Source organism: Lactuca saligna, chromosome 3 (genome assembly GCF_052625555.1).
Source record: "Lactuca saligna cultivar CGN05327 chromosome 3, ASM5262555v1, whole genome shotgun sequence".
Lineage (NCBI taxonomy): Eukaryota > Viridiplantae > Streptophyta > Magnoliopsida > Asterales > Asteraceae > Lactuca > Lactuca saligna.
The window spans coordinates 43582549-43600799 of NC_136419.1; the positions used below are offsets into that span (position 1 = coordinate 43582549).

The window sequence follows — 18251 nt, forward strand, 5'->3', positions numbered from 1 at the left end:
TTCAAAGATCCAGAAACTAGAGGAAACCATACATAAACAAAGGATAGAGTTGGGTGATGTGAAAAACATGGTCAATGATATGAGAAACACAAATAATCAATGATATATTTTTTATTGATTGCATGTTTAGGATTTCTAGTTGAGTTTAACTATCAGATTAATTTGATTGGTGTAACGCCCCGGTTCATGGTACGTGAATTTATTATCCTTTATTTATTATTTCTGGTATATTTAACTATATTAAAAAAATAATAATAGGGTGGGGTAATTAGGGCTAACTATGAACCCATTGTGCAATGGAATTGTTTTTGGGGTTAGAGGAGCCATTATGTTAAACTTGAAGGGCCAAATGCTATGTTTTTGAAGCCTCGGACCCCCCTTGATCGGACACCAACTTAGGGCAGCCCATAATCATGTCCAAAAGGCCTATTAAGCCTCAAAATTTCGGCCTAACCCTATGAAGTTAAGGGGGTGCCGTTTTTCTTTGTGTAGCCGTGAGTGAGAAGGGAGAAAAGAAAGAACGGGAGTGGAGAAGAAGGGAGCATCAAAAGTGAAGGTTGGAAGGAGGCTATGACATCTTCATCAAGGGAGAAACATTCATCATTCTCAAGTAAGTCATGCAATCTTATTCTCTTTCTTTCTCTTCTACCTTTAAACGAAATCTTCACCACCACCACCACCGCCAAGGTGGTGGCAGTCACCGTTAGCCACCACTGCCACTATGGCAGTCGGTAGTGATGCTCCAAGGTGTTTTGAGAGCTAAGTGCATGACAAACTTAACGATATTTAGTGGCACAATGTTTTAGTGACATATTTTTTTGTGTGCTATGTAGAATGCTTTTAGTGGAACATTCAAAATGCCACTAAAGAATTAATGGATTTAAAGACACTTAATATTTTTATGTCACTAAATATCATGCATATTTATTAGTTCTATAATAATTTAAAATGACACTGAGTATATATATTTTCAATTTAATTTTTTTTTTTTATAAATGCCACTAAAGCTATTAAACCACTTTTACTTATTATTTTTGTTTCCGCGTTACCACCATAATTTCATTAATTTGTGTTAGATTTTCGTTTTTGATATTTCCTCCTTTCAATTTCATCAAACCGGTAAGTTAGGGCTAAAGAGGGAAAACGCTCCCAAAAATCGATATGCTTTGAACTCAATCGCTTCAGCTCTATTCCGGCTGTAAACGTCATCGTCGCTCCGTCAAGACCCGTACCTCGCTGCTGCCGGTTGTTCCCCGTCGTTCCCGCTAAACACCGCCGTCGCATTTGCTTCACAAGTTCGCCTCGTCTGTGCTTTTCATTTAACCAGGTAATCCTCATGCCTCTTCTTCCTCCTTTGTGGCATTCTCCTCAAATTGTTCCTTTTATGTTTATTAAACCATTCAATAGAAATCGTTTTTAGCATTTATTAAGTCAGTGTTGTTCCTACGTTCCTAAAATCCTAAGATTTAACTTTTTGTGTGACAGCAATACGGTTGATCACACATCGCAAAGGTATTGCTTGCAGGATTACCAAATCATATGAAATTAGCGAGAATGAATCTCAATGGTAAATTTCACTGCATAACATTATTGGTTTAGTGCTCTATTATGGTGATTGATTTCTTCTATTTTTACTTCTTACCGCTATCTTGTAATCATCATAATGGAGATGGTGAGGAGCACACATCAAAACGAGGGCAGTATGAGGGACCTGATCATGACTTGGTTGCACTGATTAGAAAGGGATGTCTTAGAAAATGCCTCTTGAATCAGATTTCATGATATTGTAGGGTTGAACAAAGAAAAAAGATTTCTAGAGGAAGCAATGGTTCTACATTTATTGATGCCTGAATACTTTCAGGTATGTTGTTGGATGAAGCTCCAATAGTTTCCAGTTGATTTTAATTCTTTTTGTCCATCTAACATTTATTATGTAAGTCTTATTTCCATGGTCTGAGTCAAAAGAAAGAAATGTATTTGGCTTTAGACTTTTAGCACTTAAACTTTAGTTATGACCTGCCATCTAAAGAGTAATGGTCTTATTCAATGTTTTTGAAAACTCATATGAATCTTTGAGATTTAAAGAACTCATGCACCATATTTTGTTAACATGGTATAGTTGGGAGAGTATCTCAAGACAATTATACATGCCTATTATCATTATCCTTAGCAATGGTCTTGTCTTTTGCAATGGGTGACACTTAATTTGCAAGGTCTGCAAGTTTTAGGAGCTCTATTTATGCTACAAGTTCTTTCTAGAAATTATGAGTAAGCCCTGATCTTTTAAAAGCTTAAATTGTAGGTTACTTTCTTTTCTTGGTTCGTTGATGTTGATATGTCAGCTTTAATATATAAATAAGTTATGGTGTTTCCTTTTAATCCCTATAAGCAAGTCATTGATGTTGATATGTAGGCTTTCATATGGGGGATAATTCTACATGATGCTAATATCCAATTTTCATAGCTTTCAAAAATTGATTGGTAAATCATCAGGGGTACAAGTAGTTGCATGTGTTCGGTTAGCAGGCCCTGTCCTACCTCCAACTGTTCCAGCCAAACATTAATAAGACTCCTATTTCTAAGGTTTGCCTTATTTACCATACTCTCATCATATTTTATAATGCTTTTCAGTTAGAAATTTAATGATGATATGAGTTATGAAGTGAATATGTGCATGACATGTAGGCATAACTTGTATATGCACAGACAAAGTGTCTGTTTTAATGTGGGCATTTACGTCTTTTACCGGATCGATTCCTAATATGTCATGTCTTCCTTACTTACACAGGAGAAATAGGAGTCATTTCAATGCGACGAATTGTAATATTTTTGTTTCTTGGTCTCTCTTATGTGCAAAAGACGTGAATGCCCTCCACATCCTCATCATTGAGGATAGCCTTAAAAAGCTTTTTCAGTCCTGTACACTGTAACAAAAACATTGAAATACGCCTACAAACCCTGATACACGGGACATGACAAGTTTTCTAGGGTTGTTTTAATAATGAGGAGGTCGTTTATGTCTTTTGCACAAATGGGAGATGGAGTGCGATTCCATGTTCATTTGAAAATCGATTGCCCTTAGTAACAAACATGGCTTAATCCTTACATTTTTATTAAAAAGGAAAATTTGAAACGAGTCTTATTATTACCATTTACCACCCAACCCCTAGAAAGGTAGACTTGTCATTTTTTGTATTCTCTTGTTTTTTGGCAAGAATCTTTGAAGTCGTATGCATTGGTATTTGATGCAGTTTACACGCCTAAAATTACTGGATTACTTAGGGAAGCAGGAGAATGTGGAGCCAAAATTGTTACAGGGGTGAAATGCTTATATGGAAAGCTTATGAACAATATGAGAGGTTTACAAGGTTACCTGGTAAGATTTGTAAAACTTTAAATTATCATATTTCACATTTTTCATTTTTTTTTAATTATACTTTGCAACTACATCACCTAAGGAATTATTGAAGGAGATCATGGAAAAATATTGATTGTTAATATTTATTGTTGAGAGCCATCCACCTTGGTATGTACCTCTTTGTATCAATTCTTACTTTATCTTCAATTTCCTTTTAGCTAGAAGGGTAAGCTGGTCTTTTTCTCAGGCACTATGTGTTGTCTGGAAAATACGATGTTTGGATAATTGATGTTTAAAACATATTTGAAAACATGATGGCATAATTGGAGCAATGGAAGGAAAAAAATAAAGGGTAAAATGTATGAAACAAAAACGTACTTTCATTTATTTGTTTATAATAGAATTGTAGTTTCATTTTTTCCTATTTGAAACATTGTATTTTTAAAAAAATCTAGCCAATTATAACAATGTCATCAAAATATAAAGTACTTTTTACTGCTATAATTAAGTAGATGTTTCAAAGTACAGTCTCCTAATTAAAAATCATGAAAGTACAATGCTATAATTAGCTGGATTTTTTAGAGTACAATGTTTTATTTAAAAAAAAAAGGTACCATGTAATCGTGCAAATTTGAGTTTATATTTGATTGATTTTTTTTAGATTCTTGTCGTTAAAGAAAGTGGTTCTGGGACGACCACAAGGATACATCAATATCTCCATGAAGCTGGATACACAAAATGTGGAATGGTATTTTTGAATTAACTCAATATTATTCATGTATTTATTCTATATAAACAAATGTAGTTAGTAGGTTTTTCCATTTTTTACTTTGATGCAAATAGTGTGCACATAGCCAAGACAAATTACTGAGATGAGTGTTGCTGCTAGAGTTTATCAAAAATGAATGTCTAAAAATATCAATGAAAAACAATGAAATTTTTATTATTTTCTAGGTGCTACAATGTAATTATTTATTTTATATTATATTTCGTATAAAAGTTATGTAGATATTAGTAGCCTAAATTATAGAATCTCATATATATATATATATATATATATATATATATATATATATATATATATATATATATATATATATATAACAAATTGACCATTAATATGGTCAAAGTAGCGGTCAATGATTTTGATTGGTTTATACTTGACGTTGCAACCCATTCTCATCACCACGAAGCTTACCATAACAGCTAATTGGGGTGGTGTTAAAGCCGTTATGACTATGCCACATCGACAAAAACGTCGTGTACACGTCCCATACCCGATACTCTAATGCAAAATTCTTTTAACAAGTAACGAGCAGTGCTCATTGAGCCTAGTCAGCCTATGTTTAGCTTGTTTCGACATATTTGATGAAAAAGTGCATGAGGCTTCTCAAGCTAAGATTTTAGTGAATCTATTTTTAGTTTTGCTTAATAAACGAACTCTAGCTTGACGGAGCTTATTAAATATTTCACGAGCCAAGCTAGAGGTCATGCCTGAAGTTTTTCAAAAGAGTCGAGATCAAGTTTCAAAGATAAGGTTCAAAACGAGTCGTGTTTGAACTTAAGCGTGAAATTTTTTAAACGAACTGAGCTCGAACTTCAAACATGGGGTTCAAAATGAGCTGAACTCGAGCATGAAGTTTGTAAAAAACTGAGCTTAAGCTTCAAGCATAGGGTTCGAAACGAGTGGTGTTCAAGCCTGAATTTTTTTAAACGAGTCAAGCTTGAGCTTCAAAAATAGGGTTCGAAATCAGCCGAGCTCGAACTCGAGCCTAATATTTTTTAAACGAACTAAGCCCGAGCTTCAAACAAATATGAGGCTTGAAATGAGCCGAGTTCGAGAATGAAGTTTTTTTTTTTTTTTTTTTTTTTTTTTTTTAACAAATTGTGCTTAAGTTTTAAGCATAGGGTTCGAAACAAGCATGTTCATGCGTGAAGTTTTTTAAACAAGCTGAACTCTGTGTTTCAATCATAGGGTTCAAAACAAGCCGAACTTCAACCTAAAGTTTTTTAAACAAGTAGGGCTCAAGCTTTGATTAGGATCAGACTCGTTAATCAAGCATCAGGCTCGGTTCGACTCGGCCCATTTACACTCCACCTTCCCCTATATATATACCTTAAAGAACATTACACTACATAATAACCCTAATCATGACTCCATAAGAGATAAGAGATAAAACCTGTCATTAAAACAATTCTCAATTCCCTTAATGCTAATTCTCTCTAAAGTCTAAACATAACTCAAAACCCACAAAAATGGATTTACATTCAGGCTCGTCAAGAATTATATCATTGATGCGCATGCTTAAAAGTCAAATCAATCCTTCCAGAAAGCTCTCATATAATCATATATGGTGTATTATTTTAGTAACTTTAGACACATCTAAAGATCAATGAATTCAATCTTTACATTTACTTGTTTTTCTCATCAACAAGTTACCAATAACTTCCATCCATCCGCAAACTTAATGACTAATTTTGGGTTATCTCTTTTGGGAGGTCAAACAAGTCAAACATTGCGCTTAATCGCAATTCTTCTACTTTCAATCCTTCCTATACAGATGTATATACATCTAGAGAGAATTTTGATTTTTTTTTAAGAACAAAATATTATCCTTCCTACAACTAAATCTACGATTCCTTCTTCTCTTTAACATTCTTGAACTCTTCTACAAGTAAATTGTGAACTTTCACTCTCAAATCTGATGCTTCTTCTGGTTGAAACCATTGCCTCCCAAACTAAAAATCACAATATTGCCACGTCATCACTACTAATTATACACATAAGATAACAAACATAACAATAAAAAATTAAAAAAAAATGTACCATTGTTAAATGTTTCTTTTTGAGCCTTCTAGGAGCTTCTTTTATAAAACGTTCCATGTACAACAGAACAAACAGCCCACAATCATACTCGTTCATCTGCTGAGGAACCTGCTTAAAAACAAACGATTCAGAAACTTCTAGAACCTTCCGGAAGAAACTCAAAAGAGGCATATTTTCAAGAAAAGATTTATACCGTAACCCTTCTGTGTTCCATTTTAGTGTCGAGATTTTCCCATATTTCATCTGGAATTGGGACTTCTAAAAGTTCTGATTTTCTTATATAGCTCCACTCTTCTTTTAAAAATCTAGAATTGAGTTAAATATAAGAGTATTTAATAAAAAGAAAGTAATTTAATTGAGGATTATTAACTACTATGTGTTTATACCTTTTAATGTTTACAAAAAGTGATTTGCTATTGTGTAGTCCAAGTGAGTCCAAATGAAGCAAAATTGGGCCTAATTCATCTTCCTTTGTAGGGAAACATATAATCACCAGACTCCAATGAGCACTACACAATTAACAAAAATACATATATAAAAAAAATATATTTTTTAATCAACAATCATGAGTATTAATACTATATACAAATTCAAAACCTTACTTATCATGGATCGGAAGAAGAATGTATGCTTTTTCAAATATATTCACACCTTTCCACCACTTTCTGAACTTTAGAAATGAATCTTCCTTGTAACTCAACTAAAATGAAAAAAAATAAAAAAAAGTTAATTGCCATTTTATTTTTATCATATGAAGAATTCATGTCAGAAAATGAGACACCTCACACCTTTTCTAGCTTGTTGTAGAAATATGTGTTGAAAAAATGATAATGACATGTCGAACTCTCAGATGAAGATGTTGGCTGCTGCTGAAGATATCTTTAACAAAATTATCAAAGAAAAGTTATCAGGAAAAGATTTCTACATGTTATTTGTATAAAGTTTATAAACTAATTGAACAAGAAAGCAATTACCGAATATAAAAATTCATGATAGTGGATGAAAGACATGCTTCAGGAGCAAGACATGCCATGTCAGCATAATTAACTTCAACTGAACCAGGGTCATCCCTGTAAACTCAGATAAACAAGATATGCCATGTCAGCATATGAATATATGAAGATCATCCAACATAAACAGAGGAGATTTCTGATATACCTTGATGGGTAGTATACTGTAACATCTTTCTCACTGAAATTAATAAATTTGATGAATTAAATTGCAATTTTAGGTCATGAAGTATAAGCAACAAAATGAAAGAAATGAACAAGAAGTAAATTTTACCAGATGCCTAAATCTGCATATTGTATTTTAGAATGAAACTTTGGCTCCTCATCTAGTAAATGATAAGTCCGTTTCTGTAACCATAAGGGCAATATAGGAAATATGAATAAACTGAGAATACCATGAAAAAAAGACAATGGAAAGTGGAAACAACTTACATGTCTAGGCCTCAAATTTCTTGAAGTTGCAGGGGGTTCAGGGGAGGAGGTAGAAATAGAATCATTGTGTTTTTTGTCATCATTGGAGAAGATTTGTTTCTCATTATCAACTACAGGAGTCCTTGGGGAAGGTAATGCCTTCCTTGACTTTCCTTTACCCAAAGGTTGACTATTTTGTTTCCCTTTTCGCCCCTGACAATGATTCATGATAGACAAATCACTGTCGAATGCATTCACAGTCCGAGAACCTTCCACTATCTTTTTGTTAAAAAAATTGGCAAACTTTGATGGAGATGAAGATTTCTGATCACCTTTCTTTTTGCCACTGGAATCACCTACAGAAAAGCAGTTTAGCAGATTGTATATGCATAGATTCATAGAAACATAGGAATACTATTATTATCGATTTGCTAGTGATTAAATCTCACCTTCATTGCTGTGATCAGAAAGCTGTATTGTCTCATCACATCTAAAATCAACCTGTGAAGAAAATATGATCAGAAAGCTGTATTGAGGCTCATGGTAAATGTTAGAACTCCATATCAAGAGTGCTACAATTTCTTACACTATTCATTGTGACTGGTATGGAATGTCAATTGATAATTACCATGGTCTAATTCCATTCCATCGTATAAACAGGAAAACCCAATACCCCCCCTAAATGAATCCCTAATTTTCAAGGTGGAAAAGTTTTAGGAAATCGGATATATAATGTGGTTGCTTTCGATTTGGCATTCTCAAAGCCACCTGATCCTTAACTTCGTAATAATCAATCAATGGATGATATTCCAAATTTAATACCCAATGTGCGTGTTACAACATTTAGAAGCATTGCATTGACATAAAAAAGGGGGCAGAAAAAAGCAAAACCTTCTCCGATTTGAGTTTATTTCTTCGTTCGAGTTCAGCTTCGTATCTCTGGAGAGTTCCCTTGAGTTTTTCGCCATTATCAGGCAACTTTTTACTTAATGTCACCAAGTTTTTTTTAAACCTCGTAATAGACTCGGTAATTTCATTTAATGATTTCGTCTGGAGTTCCAAGTCTTCTATTTGATTCTCTTGCGCGTCTATTCCACTGCCGCCGCCCTTAAATTTCTTCTTCGATGTCACCAGAAGCTCCGGTGGACGATCGTCGTCACCGGAAGACGAAGGCATGATCTTTTCCCACTCGAGGCTCAAGGGCTTATTATTCTTGATTCTGCTGCAGCCGCTTTCTTCTTCGCTTTCCATGCATAAAATGTGTGTGAAACAGTCCGCGATTGCGGTCTGAGCAGTGGTTGCAGAAGAGGGATTGACTGAAAGGGTGTGTGGGGAAAGAAGACGAGCTCCGGTGAAAGTTCCCAATGTGGTTCAGGGTGTGCTGCACCCACCACGATTACGCCGTGAGAGGAGACGGCTAAATTGGAAAGGAAATCACGATTGAAGGGTTTTTTAGAAATCGGGTTTTCCTATTCCACTCAAAACAATTAAAACGTAAATTATGGAAAATAATAAACTTTATTTTTGTTATATATATATATATATATATATATATATATATATATATATATATATATATATATATATATATATATATATATATATATATATACACTAGCCGTTACCCGCGCACAGCGGCGGGGACAAATAACTTCTTTCAAAGATATTTTTTTAAAGAAAAATGTTATGTTCCAAAAGAAAGTTCATCTCGTGGGTGAGAGGAATGACGGTAGTCGTGATAGTGGTTGGTTGAAGGCGGAAGGAGGCAGAGCGGCTGTTGTGGTGGTGGTTATACTGTCTTGGTTACTGGTTAGAGTTCTTCGAGAGAGTGTGCATATATTTCTTACTTTGAAGGGATTACGAAGATAGACATTATGAGATGGCTTGTTACCAATGTGAAAGAAGAGATCCTCTATAAATTGTTAACATTGACCGCTTCAAATGGCTGAATTGTTGAGATTGACGGGTTCAATTTGCAAATGAATTTTTCTATTAATTTGATACGGGATTTTTATGGGATAAAAGATAAGGTTAAAGTTTTAATATTATTATATTATAAATAGGTTGTACTTCAAGCTTAATAGTTTGGACGTCTTAAAAAAATAATATTATTATATTCAATCTATTTATAGAAATAGTTAGATTTCTTTTATAAGTAGTATATATATATATATATATATATATATATATATATATATATATATATATATATATATATATATATATATATATATATATATATATATATATATATATATATATATATATATATGGAAAAGTGAATATACCCTTAAGGGTATATAAGCTTAGGTACCCAAACTCACAATAATACGTCGTTTTGTTTGATATATCTATCATAATATTTATAAACTTCAACTACTAACTTCATTTACTTTCAAGATTTTCGAAATTTCATTATTACCTTTCTCTTACATCACATCTTTTTTCCAAACACCTACTAGGCTATATATATTGTAGTTGAAAATGAAAATTATGTAAGATGAAGATAATCGTATAGTTTATAAAAATCTTGGAAGTAAATCAAGTTAGAAGTTAAATTATAAGAGTATTGGACAATTAGAATGTATTATATGATATAAAACGACAAAATATGATGTGTTTGGGTACCTAAGCTTATATACCCTTAAGGGTATATTCACTTTTCCCATATATATATATATATATATATATATATATATATATATATATATATATATATATATATATATATATATATATATATTGAAAAGTTCAAACGTTCTCACATCTAATATAATACAAATTAAATTATTATTTAATCAAATAAAGATATATATTAAATATTTTCAATAATTATATATATTAAATGATATTCATAATTATAATTCTTTTTTTATTGAAATCGATTAAATTTGTCATTAATATCATAAATAATATTCTATTTTCATCTAGTTTTGCGTATATAAGAACAATAATGTATTCTAGTATAATGAAAGTTTATTCTAGAAAAAATTAGAATATATTCTAACAGAATAAGAACTTGTTCTTCATATTCAATGCAATTTTGTTGTATTTTAAATGAGTGAGTCCATCAACAAAACACAAACTCATACATGAAAACTTAGATGTGAATTCATTCTGAAAGATTGTTGTTGCTGATATTAATGACGAATATAATTAATTTCCATAAAAAAAAGAATTATAATTATGGATATTATTTAATATACATACATTTATGGAAATCATTTAATATCTATCTTTATTTAATTAAATTATTATTTAATTTTACTAAATTCATATTGGTGTATTCTAGCACACAACAGATGTAAGAAACACATTAACCTAGCTTATATATATATATATATATATATATATATATATATATATATATATATATATATATATATATATATATATATATATATAAGTGTTCAATCGAGAACATTTTTTACTGCGAGAACAACTGAGAACAAAAATTACCTTTTAATTTAACAAGGTGACAATTTTGTAATTAATTCAAAAACTAGATGCAAAGAAAAAAAACATGGGGGCAATATTGTAAATGCAAAACGAAACTGAATCCTTCGTCACGTAACTACTCGTTCCCCCTCATTTTTGTAACATCCCAATAACACGGGCAAAATTTTCATTTTTATTATAATTAAACACTATTGTAACTCTGTTCAAAACATTGAAAAGCATTCCAAATAAAACAATCATCAGAGTTCGTTCCCAAATATCACATATTGCTGAAAATACGGGTGTATGCGCTGCGATCGTCCTGAGCATTTTCATTTGAATACTGAAGTACCTGAAACATAAACTAAAAATTGTAAGCACAAAGTTTAGTGAGTTCCCCAAATACCACATACCATACATATCAAACGAACCCTACATGTCATACCTAACTATGAGCCATACATATCATTCATATACCATAATCAATAAGTATGCTACGTGCTAATCATAGTCTTGCCATTATGCCACGAGCCGCCTCGTGGTCTTCCTTGCCAGGCTATGGGCCATAACCCTAGGTCTTACAGACAAGCGCCAGGAGCCACCTCCTGGTCTTCCATACAAGTATCACAAAGACAACTAGCATACAATCTACATCTACTTAACTACATTTGTTATAGAAAAGTGCCAGGAGTCGCATCCTAGTCTTCCATACAAAATGTCATGGGTCATCCTCGGGTCTTCCTTCCATACATAAACCAGATGGGCTGGAATTGGTGCCTTCGACCCATAGAACAGTGAGGAGACTCAACTCGAATGCAGAAGCACGCTAAAAGAAATCCCTAGTTGTTGCCCTGACGACACCTTTGAACTGTCATATCAAAACAACACCCAATTAACCATTAGGTTCCAATCCATAACCACAACTTATAGCCTTGCCCAAAACCATGACCCAAACCATAATTTGAAAGGCACAAGGCCCATTAATCAACCAATGGCCTAATTTTCCAAATTGGGCACAACCCTATATGGGCCTTATTCTAAACCCATAATTCCCTTAATTGCAATTCAGATTACCTCAAATACCCCTTGGGACAAACTTGGTCAAATACATAAGTCAAAAGTCAAAGTCAATGGCCCAAGTTGAACCAACTTGTCGAGTTGCCCTTCAACTCATCACATTTCCTTCATCAGACTGCAAAAATCAAGAAGAACCGATCTAACTCACCGAATTCTCCCAAAAACTCATCGAGTTCATCAAGAACCGAACATCATAATCCATTAAGCTGACATAATCGAAACTAACAGCTTCCCCACTAAGATCTTAACTGATATAGTCTCTAGAAGGGTAAAGTTTCCAACTTTATCCCTAGGTACCAACCAAGTGGGCTCAAAACTCAAACCATGTGCTTAAAAGTTTAAGGGCTTAATCAATAATCACTTAATCACCAAGACAAACCCCAAAATATTCTTTAAGGCTGCATGGTCACGTAAAGCTTCCAACTTTACACTTATGCATGGCTAGGAGAGGCCCAAAAGCTCATAAGAGACCAAAAGAAGAGCTTAATAGATGCATGAAGCCCCTTAATACCATAAAGTTGGCACCTTTATGCAAAAAGAGCTCATGGAGATTCAAATTTGAAAGAATAAACACTTGGGACGACCTATACCCCCATTATCCACTCAAACATGGCTAAAAAACATACAATCTACCCCAAGAAGAGATCTAAGCAAATATAAGGCAAGTTTTGTGCTTTATACCTCACATGCATGCTAAATGATGATGATGTTTCAGATTTTCAAGCTCAAGCTTCACTAACTCTCCTTCACCAACTTCCTCTTTTTCTTTCTAAGGCTCCAATCTAACAAAAAATGATCTTCACAAGGTTAAGAGCACACAAAGATGATAAGGGTTAGGTTTTAGGGTTTTTGAGCTAAGGAGGCTGATAAGGAGGTTGGGGCATGGGAAATAATGACATATTTATATGGCTTGAACACTAAAAATTAGGGTCTCTCAAACAGCGCCCAACTCACCGAGTTGAGATACCTCGACTCGTCGAGTTGGCCCATTAAATCTCTATGATTCTTCCATCTTCAACATGTTGAGTTGGTTCCTCCAACTCGCCGAGTTCAACTCAAAATTGGCTTAATTTCAACGATTTAACCTTCTAGATTATGGGTGTTACAACTTTCCTCCACTTAAATTAGATTTCGTCCTCGAAATCACTCCTTATTGCCACCCATAACAAAATAATCCACCTGAGGGACACAATCGAAAATTATGCGCATAAGACAATCTTCCTAAGACAACCGAAACCCAAACCGAAACCTCTATCCCAACGACAACAATCAAACCTTCAGCCCTGCAAACCACTTCTACCTTTCTGAGACCTAAAATCTATAATGGTTTGACTCCCTGGAAGACCGTTCATGTTGAAACATCTCCATGACCAACTCTCAACGAATAAGAGACCAAATATAACACTTTCAATTCTGATCATACCACAACCTGTCCAAATTTAGTGGAACTATCCTTTGAATTGTTCTTCAAGCTCGATGAAGAAAGAATCCTCAATCTCTCAAGTAAAACCAATCCTATCTCACCTAAAATCTTAAACTTAAAGTCTCAATGGTCTAACTCCCTATCAGACCTCCCCACCGAACCGCCACCATGCCAGCCTCATAGAGTTTCATACCAAACAAAATGCTTCCAACCCTTAATCACATTGCTACTTCAAAGGGAAACAAAGTTACTAACCATAAAAAACTATAGAACACTTATACTGGATAGAAGGCTCAGATAATCCTTCGTGTAGAAGATTCACCCTTGCAACAATTAGACTCTGATGAGAGCTGTGAAACGGGTCAAATCAATTACTTTGAGATTATTTAATACCACTGTGAGTAACTTAGCATTTCCCATCAACCATTTACTCCACACACACATGAGACTCAAATCACTAATACTGCCCGAAACACTAAAAATTTCCCGAAATAGCATGCTTCCTCCTGGCTGCTTTCCAAAATCCACTGAGACCTATATGGTCCCAATCTGTCTGCCAATCATCTAAAATATTGGGTTCCATCCTGGTTACTGAGCCAAAAGATTCCCACACAGTTGCCCCTCGCAACTTTCGATAGGAAGCCTCACAGGCAAAAACTGCCCAAACCATCTCGACACTAACCCAATGCTAAACTGAACGCCATAGGACCAACTGTAGTCTATCATCATACTCGTTCTCCCACGACCTACCATATCCTGATTCCAAACATATTGTGGCCCTTCTACAGCCTTGCGAACTGGCCTAAACCATCCGAAGAAAAGCAAAACACAGGTTTGCTACAATCTCACCACTAAACAAGGGCCGGTGAATGCTACGGGCCACCCCGCAGTCTTACAACACTCCCACACCAACTGACCACTAGTAAATGCTACGAGCCACCCTACAGTCTTACAACACTTATATACTAACTGCTAACTAGTGAATGCTACGGGCCACCCCACAGTCTTACAACACTTCTACTTACCATAATCGTAACTCAATGCCTTACCCTTAATCTATTAAATCGAACACACCCGGAGTCGATCACACACTCGACCGAACGCCCAAGTTGAACTCGATCCATGCCTGGAACCCCAACCTGTTTTCCCTAAAGCTTGCTATTAAGGACCAAGAGAACACAATCTCAATGTTGGTAAGTTTCCTGAGCTTCCAACTCTCACAATCCTCAATCCAAACAACCACTTGGGTCGCCTTCCTCCTCGAACGGGATGCGAACTCATCCTAGTCTCAAAACCATTTCTGCTCATAAATCCCTGGGCAATTCTCCCCCACTTTGATTCAACTAAATTCTCACAGCACATGAGAATTGAAGAATTCCCAATCCTTCTTAATTTTCAACGATCGATCTGCTGACAACTAACGCTTATCCTTGCTAATGAGTCGTTACTATCCAACTCAAAAGACCGCACAACCCCTGAAGACCATCTAAAAACTTCCCGGAACCCAACAACACTAATAACCCTGAATACTCTAAAATGATACCACACTCAATTATTTGAATCCAAAGAGCATATACTTCGACAAAACCTCTGCAACAAACCACTTCCATCGACATCCTCACAAGTCAATCCAAGCATAATGACTAAAACCACCAAATCCTGATGATGCCGGATAACCAACCTACTGAACCTTGACCACAGACCTTCGACCCAATTCCCCTGGGTTGTTCTCAACCAAAACCAAAAATAACAAATGAACACTTAGAACTAGCTATACATGAAACAACTATTATTAACCTACTAACAATTAATGGCATGCAAATGGTGTATAACGTTTCATGAAGACATAACCCAAACATAAGCAAAGAATTAAACCAATTGTACACTTACCCAAACTGATGCAAGATTTCAAACAACATAAATACTGATATATACATAACCCAAAAAGAAAGCAAAAGATACATAACTGCAATGTCGCCCGCTGGAGTCCTGACCTCCCTCATTTGACACTGCAAGATCCAACTCCCTTCCGCTAAGTCTCCTACCCTACCCTCACATCCATCGATGATCCTCAAAGTAGTTGGAGCAAGCACACTCACTACTCCTCGTCTCAACATCGGACAATCAGACTTTTTGTGACCCACCTAATCGCAGTGAAAACATAATGGGCTTGCCCCTTGAGGACAATCACTGCTGACATGACCAACCTTGCCACACTTGAAGCAACCTAAACCCTTGGAACGAAAAACTCCATCCTGCAGTTTCCCGTATGTGCTACACTGACCCCAACCATGTTGGCCTCTCAATCGCTAATCATAAGTCTTGGGTCTCTTCCCAGGATCCTCCATTGAATGCACCTGATCTGATCCCCTCTTCCCGAGGTGCTCCAAATCGATCTCCCACTCTCGGGCTCTAGAAACCATATCATTCAGGGTCTCGTACCCTGAAATACTCACAAACTCCCTAACGTCATCCCATAACATATCATGATACCTCACTTTCTTCATTTCCTCATCTGCTGCATACTGCGGTACTAATAAAGCCCTCTCCTGGAACTTGGCAGTGATCTCTATCACAGTCTCAGTATTCTGGCGGAGATCCAGAAACTCTCGTGCCAACTACTGCACCTCAATTACAGGAGCAAACTCAACTCAGAACCTGGTCGGGAAAACATCCCATGACATAGTATCAACAACATCATCACCCAACTCACTACCGACCTCCTCCCACCAATCTCATGCCCTATTCTTCAACATGTAGGAAGCATATCTGACATTTGCCTCTTCGGGGCAGAAACTCGTCTTGAATGTGTTAGCCATATCTGCTAACCACCTCTTATTGGCAATGGGGTCCCTTTCCCCATGGAATGTAGGAGCTCCATAAGCACAGAACTCCTAGAAAGAAAGAGTGCAAGCTCCAATGATAACCATAACCTCCGCACGGAACGCGCCCAAGTGCTCATCTAATATATCTAAAATACTGTGAGAAATCTCCGATGAGATGAACTCCCGTAACTGCTTGCTAATCGGCTCAATACCTGCACCTAAGCAGGAGCCCGAACCAGAACTAGATCCAAAACCAAAACCAAAACCTGAACCACCTCTCAGAGTGCTAATCTCCAAATTGAAATACAACAAGCCAACAATCAAAACATACCCAAGAATCCTCCTCCCATCAGCTTCTTAGGTTCTCCAAGACTCTCACCGATTCGAGTATGGATCCTCTGCTTTCAGCAGTATGGGCCCAATACTACCTTCCACACATATCCATATTGTCCTTAACAATCCTCCCAAATCCTCTAAGTCACTTTTCTCAAAACAATGTACCAAAATTCACTAAACCACTCCACTAAACCACTAAAGCATATCCTTGGCTTTCCTAGGTTCTCGACCCCACCCAGTCCTCAGTTGATGAATGGTTCCCATTAATGCCAACTAGTTACCTCATGAATATAGTCACATGTAACAGAGACCAGATAATCTTTCGAGTAAAAGGCTCAATCCTAGAATGGCTGGACTCAAATGTGAGTAGCACAATAGGGCCACGTCCATTACTATGAGATTATCCATCCTGTGCCACCTGTGACTTAGCATATTCACTTAGTAGATAACTCACATTGTTAAGAGTCCACCAAAGCACAAAGAAAGCAATATTTGGATAACAGAATATATAACCAACATACACAAATCAAGCCATTCTACTCATGCAACAGGAATCCATACTAGCATGCAATTCTAAATCTCATACAACTAGGCACATAAAAGGCATCTCTCCTATCATATAATACTAAACAGATCCCTAGCCCTAATCTAGCGTGCAATTCTCATAATCATATCATATATCATAATAAACATGTATTGGTATTTTGGGAACCACTTACTTGAGCTCAGCCGATTACACACATCACACCCCTTTCTTTGATTAGAAATTCCATTTTAATTAAATGTTTATTTTATATAAATATTCACCAAACCCTCAGTTTGAGATCAAACACACCCAAGAGTATGTCTGAATACATCAAACCAAGGCTCTAATACCAACTTGTAACACCCGAAAAACACAGGGTAAAATTTGCATATTTATTATAATCAAACACTAGTGTAACTTTGTTAAAAACATTGAAAAGCATTTCAAATAAAACAATCAACAAAGTCTGTTCCCAAAGATCCCATATTGCGGAAAACACGGGTGTATGGGTTGCGTTCGTCTTGAGCTCTTTCATTTGAAAATTGAAGTACCTGAAACATAAACAAAAAACCGTAAGCACAAAGCTTAGCGAGTTCCCCAAAATACCACATATTGTACATATCAAACGAACCCTACATGTCATATATAATCGTAAACCATACATATCATTCATATACCATAATCAGTAAGAGTGTTATGTGAACCATAGTCGTGATTTATGCCACAAGCCACCTCGTGGTGTTCCTTGCCAGGATGGGGGCCATAACCATGGGTCTTACAGACAAGTTCCAGGAGCCACCTCTTGGTCTTCCATGCAAGTATCACAAAGACAACTATCATACAGTCTACAACTACTTAACTACATTTGTTACAGACAAGTGCCAGGACCCGTCTCTTGGTCTTCTATACAAAATGCCAAGGGTCACCCCCGAGTTTTCCTACCATACATAAACCAAATAGGCCAACATTAGTGCCTTCGACCCATAGAAGAGTGAGGAGACTTACCTCGAATGCAGAAGC

The 18251-nt window shown here is 35.7% G+C and overlaps 1 protein-coding gene and 1 long non-coding RNA gene across 9 annotated transcripts; one reads left to right on the forward strand and one right to left on the reverse strand.

Moving 5' to 3' along the window:
• Positions 1–1085: 1085 nt before the first annotated feature.
• LOC145036139 (uncharacterized) lies at positions 1086–4365 on the forward strand. Of its 8 annotated transcripts, none has more exons than XR_013678428.1 (8): positions 1086–1327; positions 1486–1861; positions 2120–2268; positions 2414–2583; positions 3252–3376; positions 3459–3526; positions 3606–3717; positions 4020–4365. It is a non-coding gene; the product is annotated as an uncharacterized LOC145036139 (long non-coding RNA). The 8 variants fall into 8 exon arrangements; XR_013678427.1 differs by lacking the exon at positions 2120–2268 and having other exon boundaries at positions 1088–1327; positions 1486–1567; positions 1670–1861; XR_013678429.1 differs by lacking the exon at positions 2120–2268 and having other exon boundaries at positions 1087–1327; positions 3606–3710.
• Positions 4366–5668: 1303 nt separating this feature from the next.
• On the reverse strand, positions 5669–9071 carry LOC145036141 (ubiquitin-like-specific protease 1D). The gene is made up of 12 exons (XM_078984615.1): positions 8498–9071; positions 8056–8107; positions 7628–7962; positions 7470–7543; positions 7344–7376; positions 7160–7255; positions 6974–7064; positions 6788–6885; positions 6572–6694; positions 6379–6490; positions 6186–6293; positions 5669–6097 (listed from the first exon to the last, which is right to left on the reverse strand). Exons 1-12 carry the CDS (start codon positions 8855–8857, stop codon positions 5990–5992), a joined length of 1590 nt encoding a protein of 529 aa, XP_078840741.1. The 5' UTR covers positions 8858–9071; the 3' UTR covers positions 5669–5989.
• Between the last annotated feature and the right edge of the window lie 9180 nt (positions 9072–18251).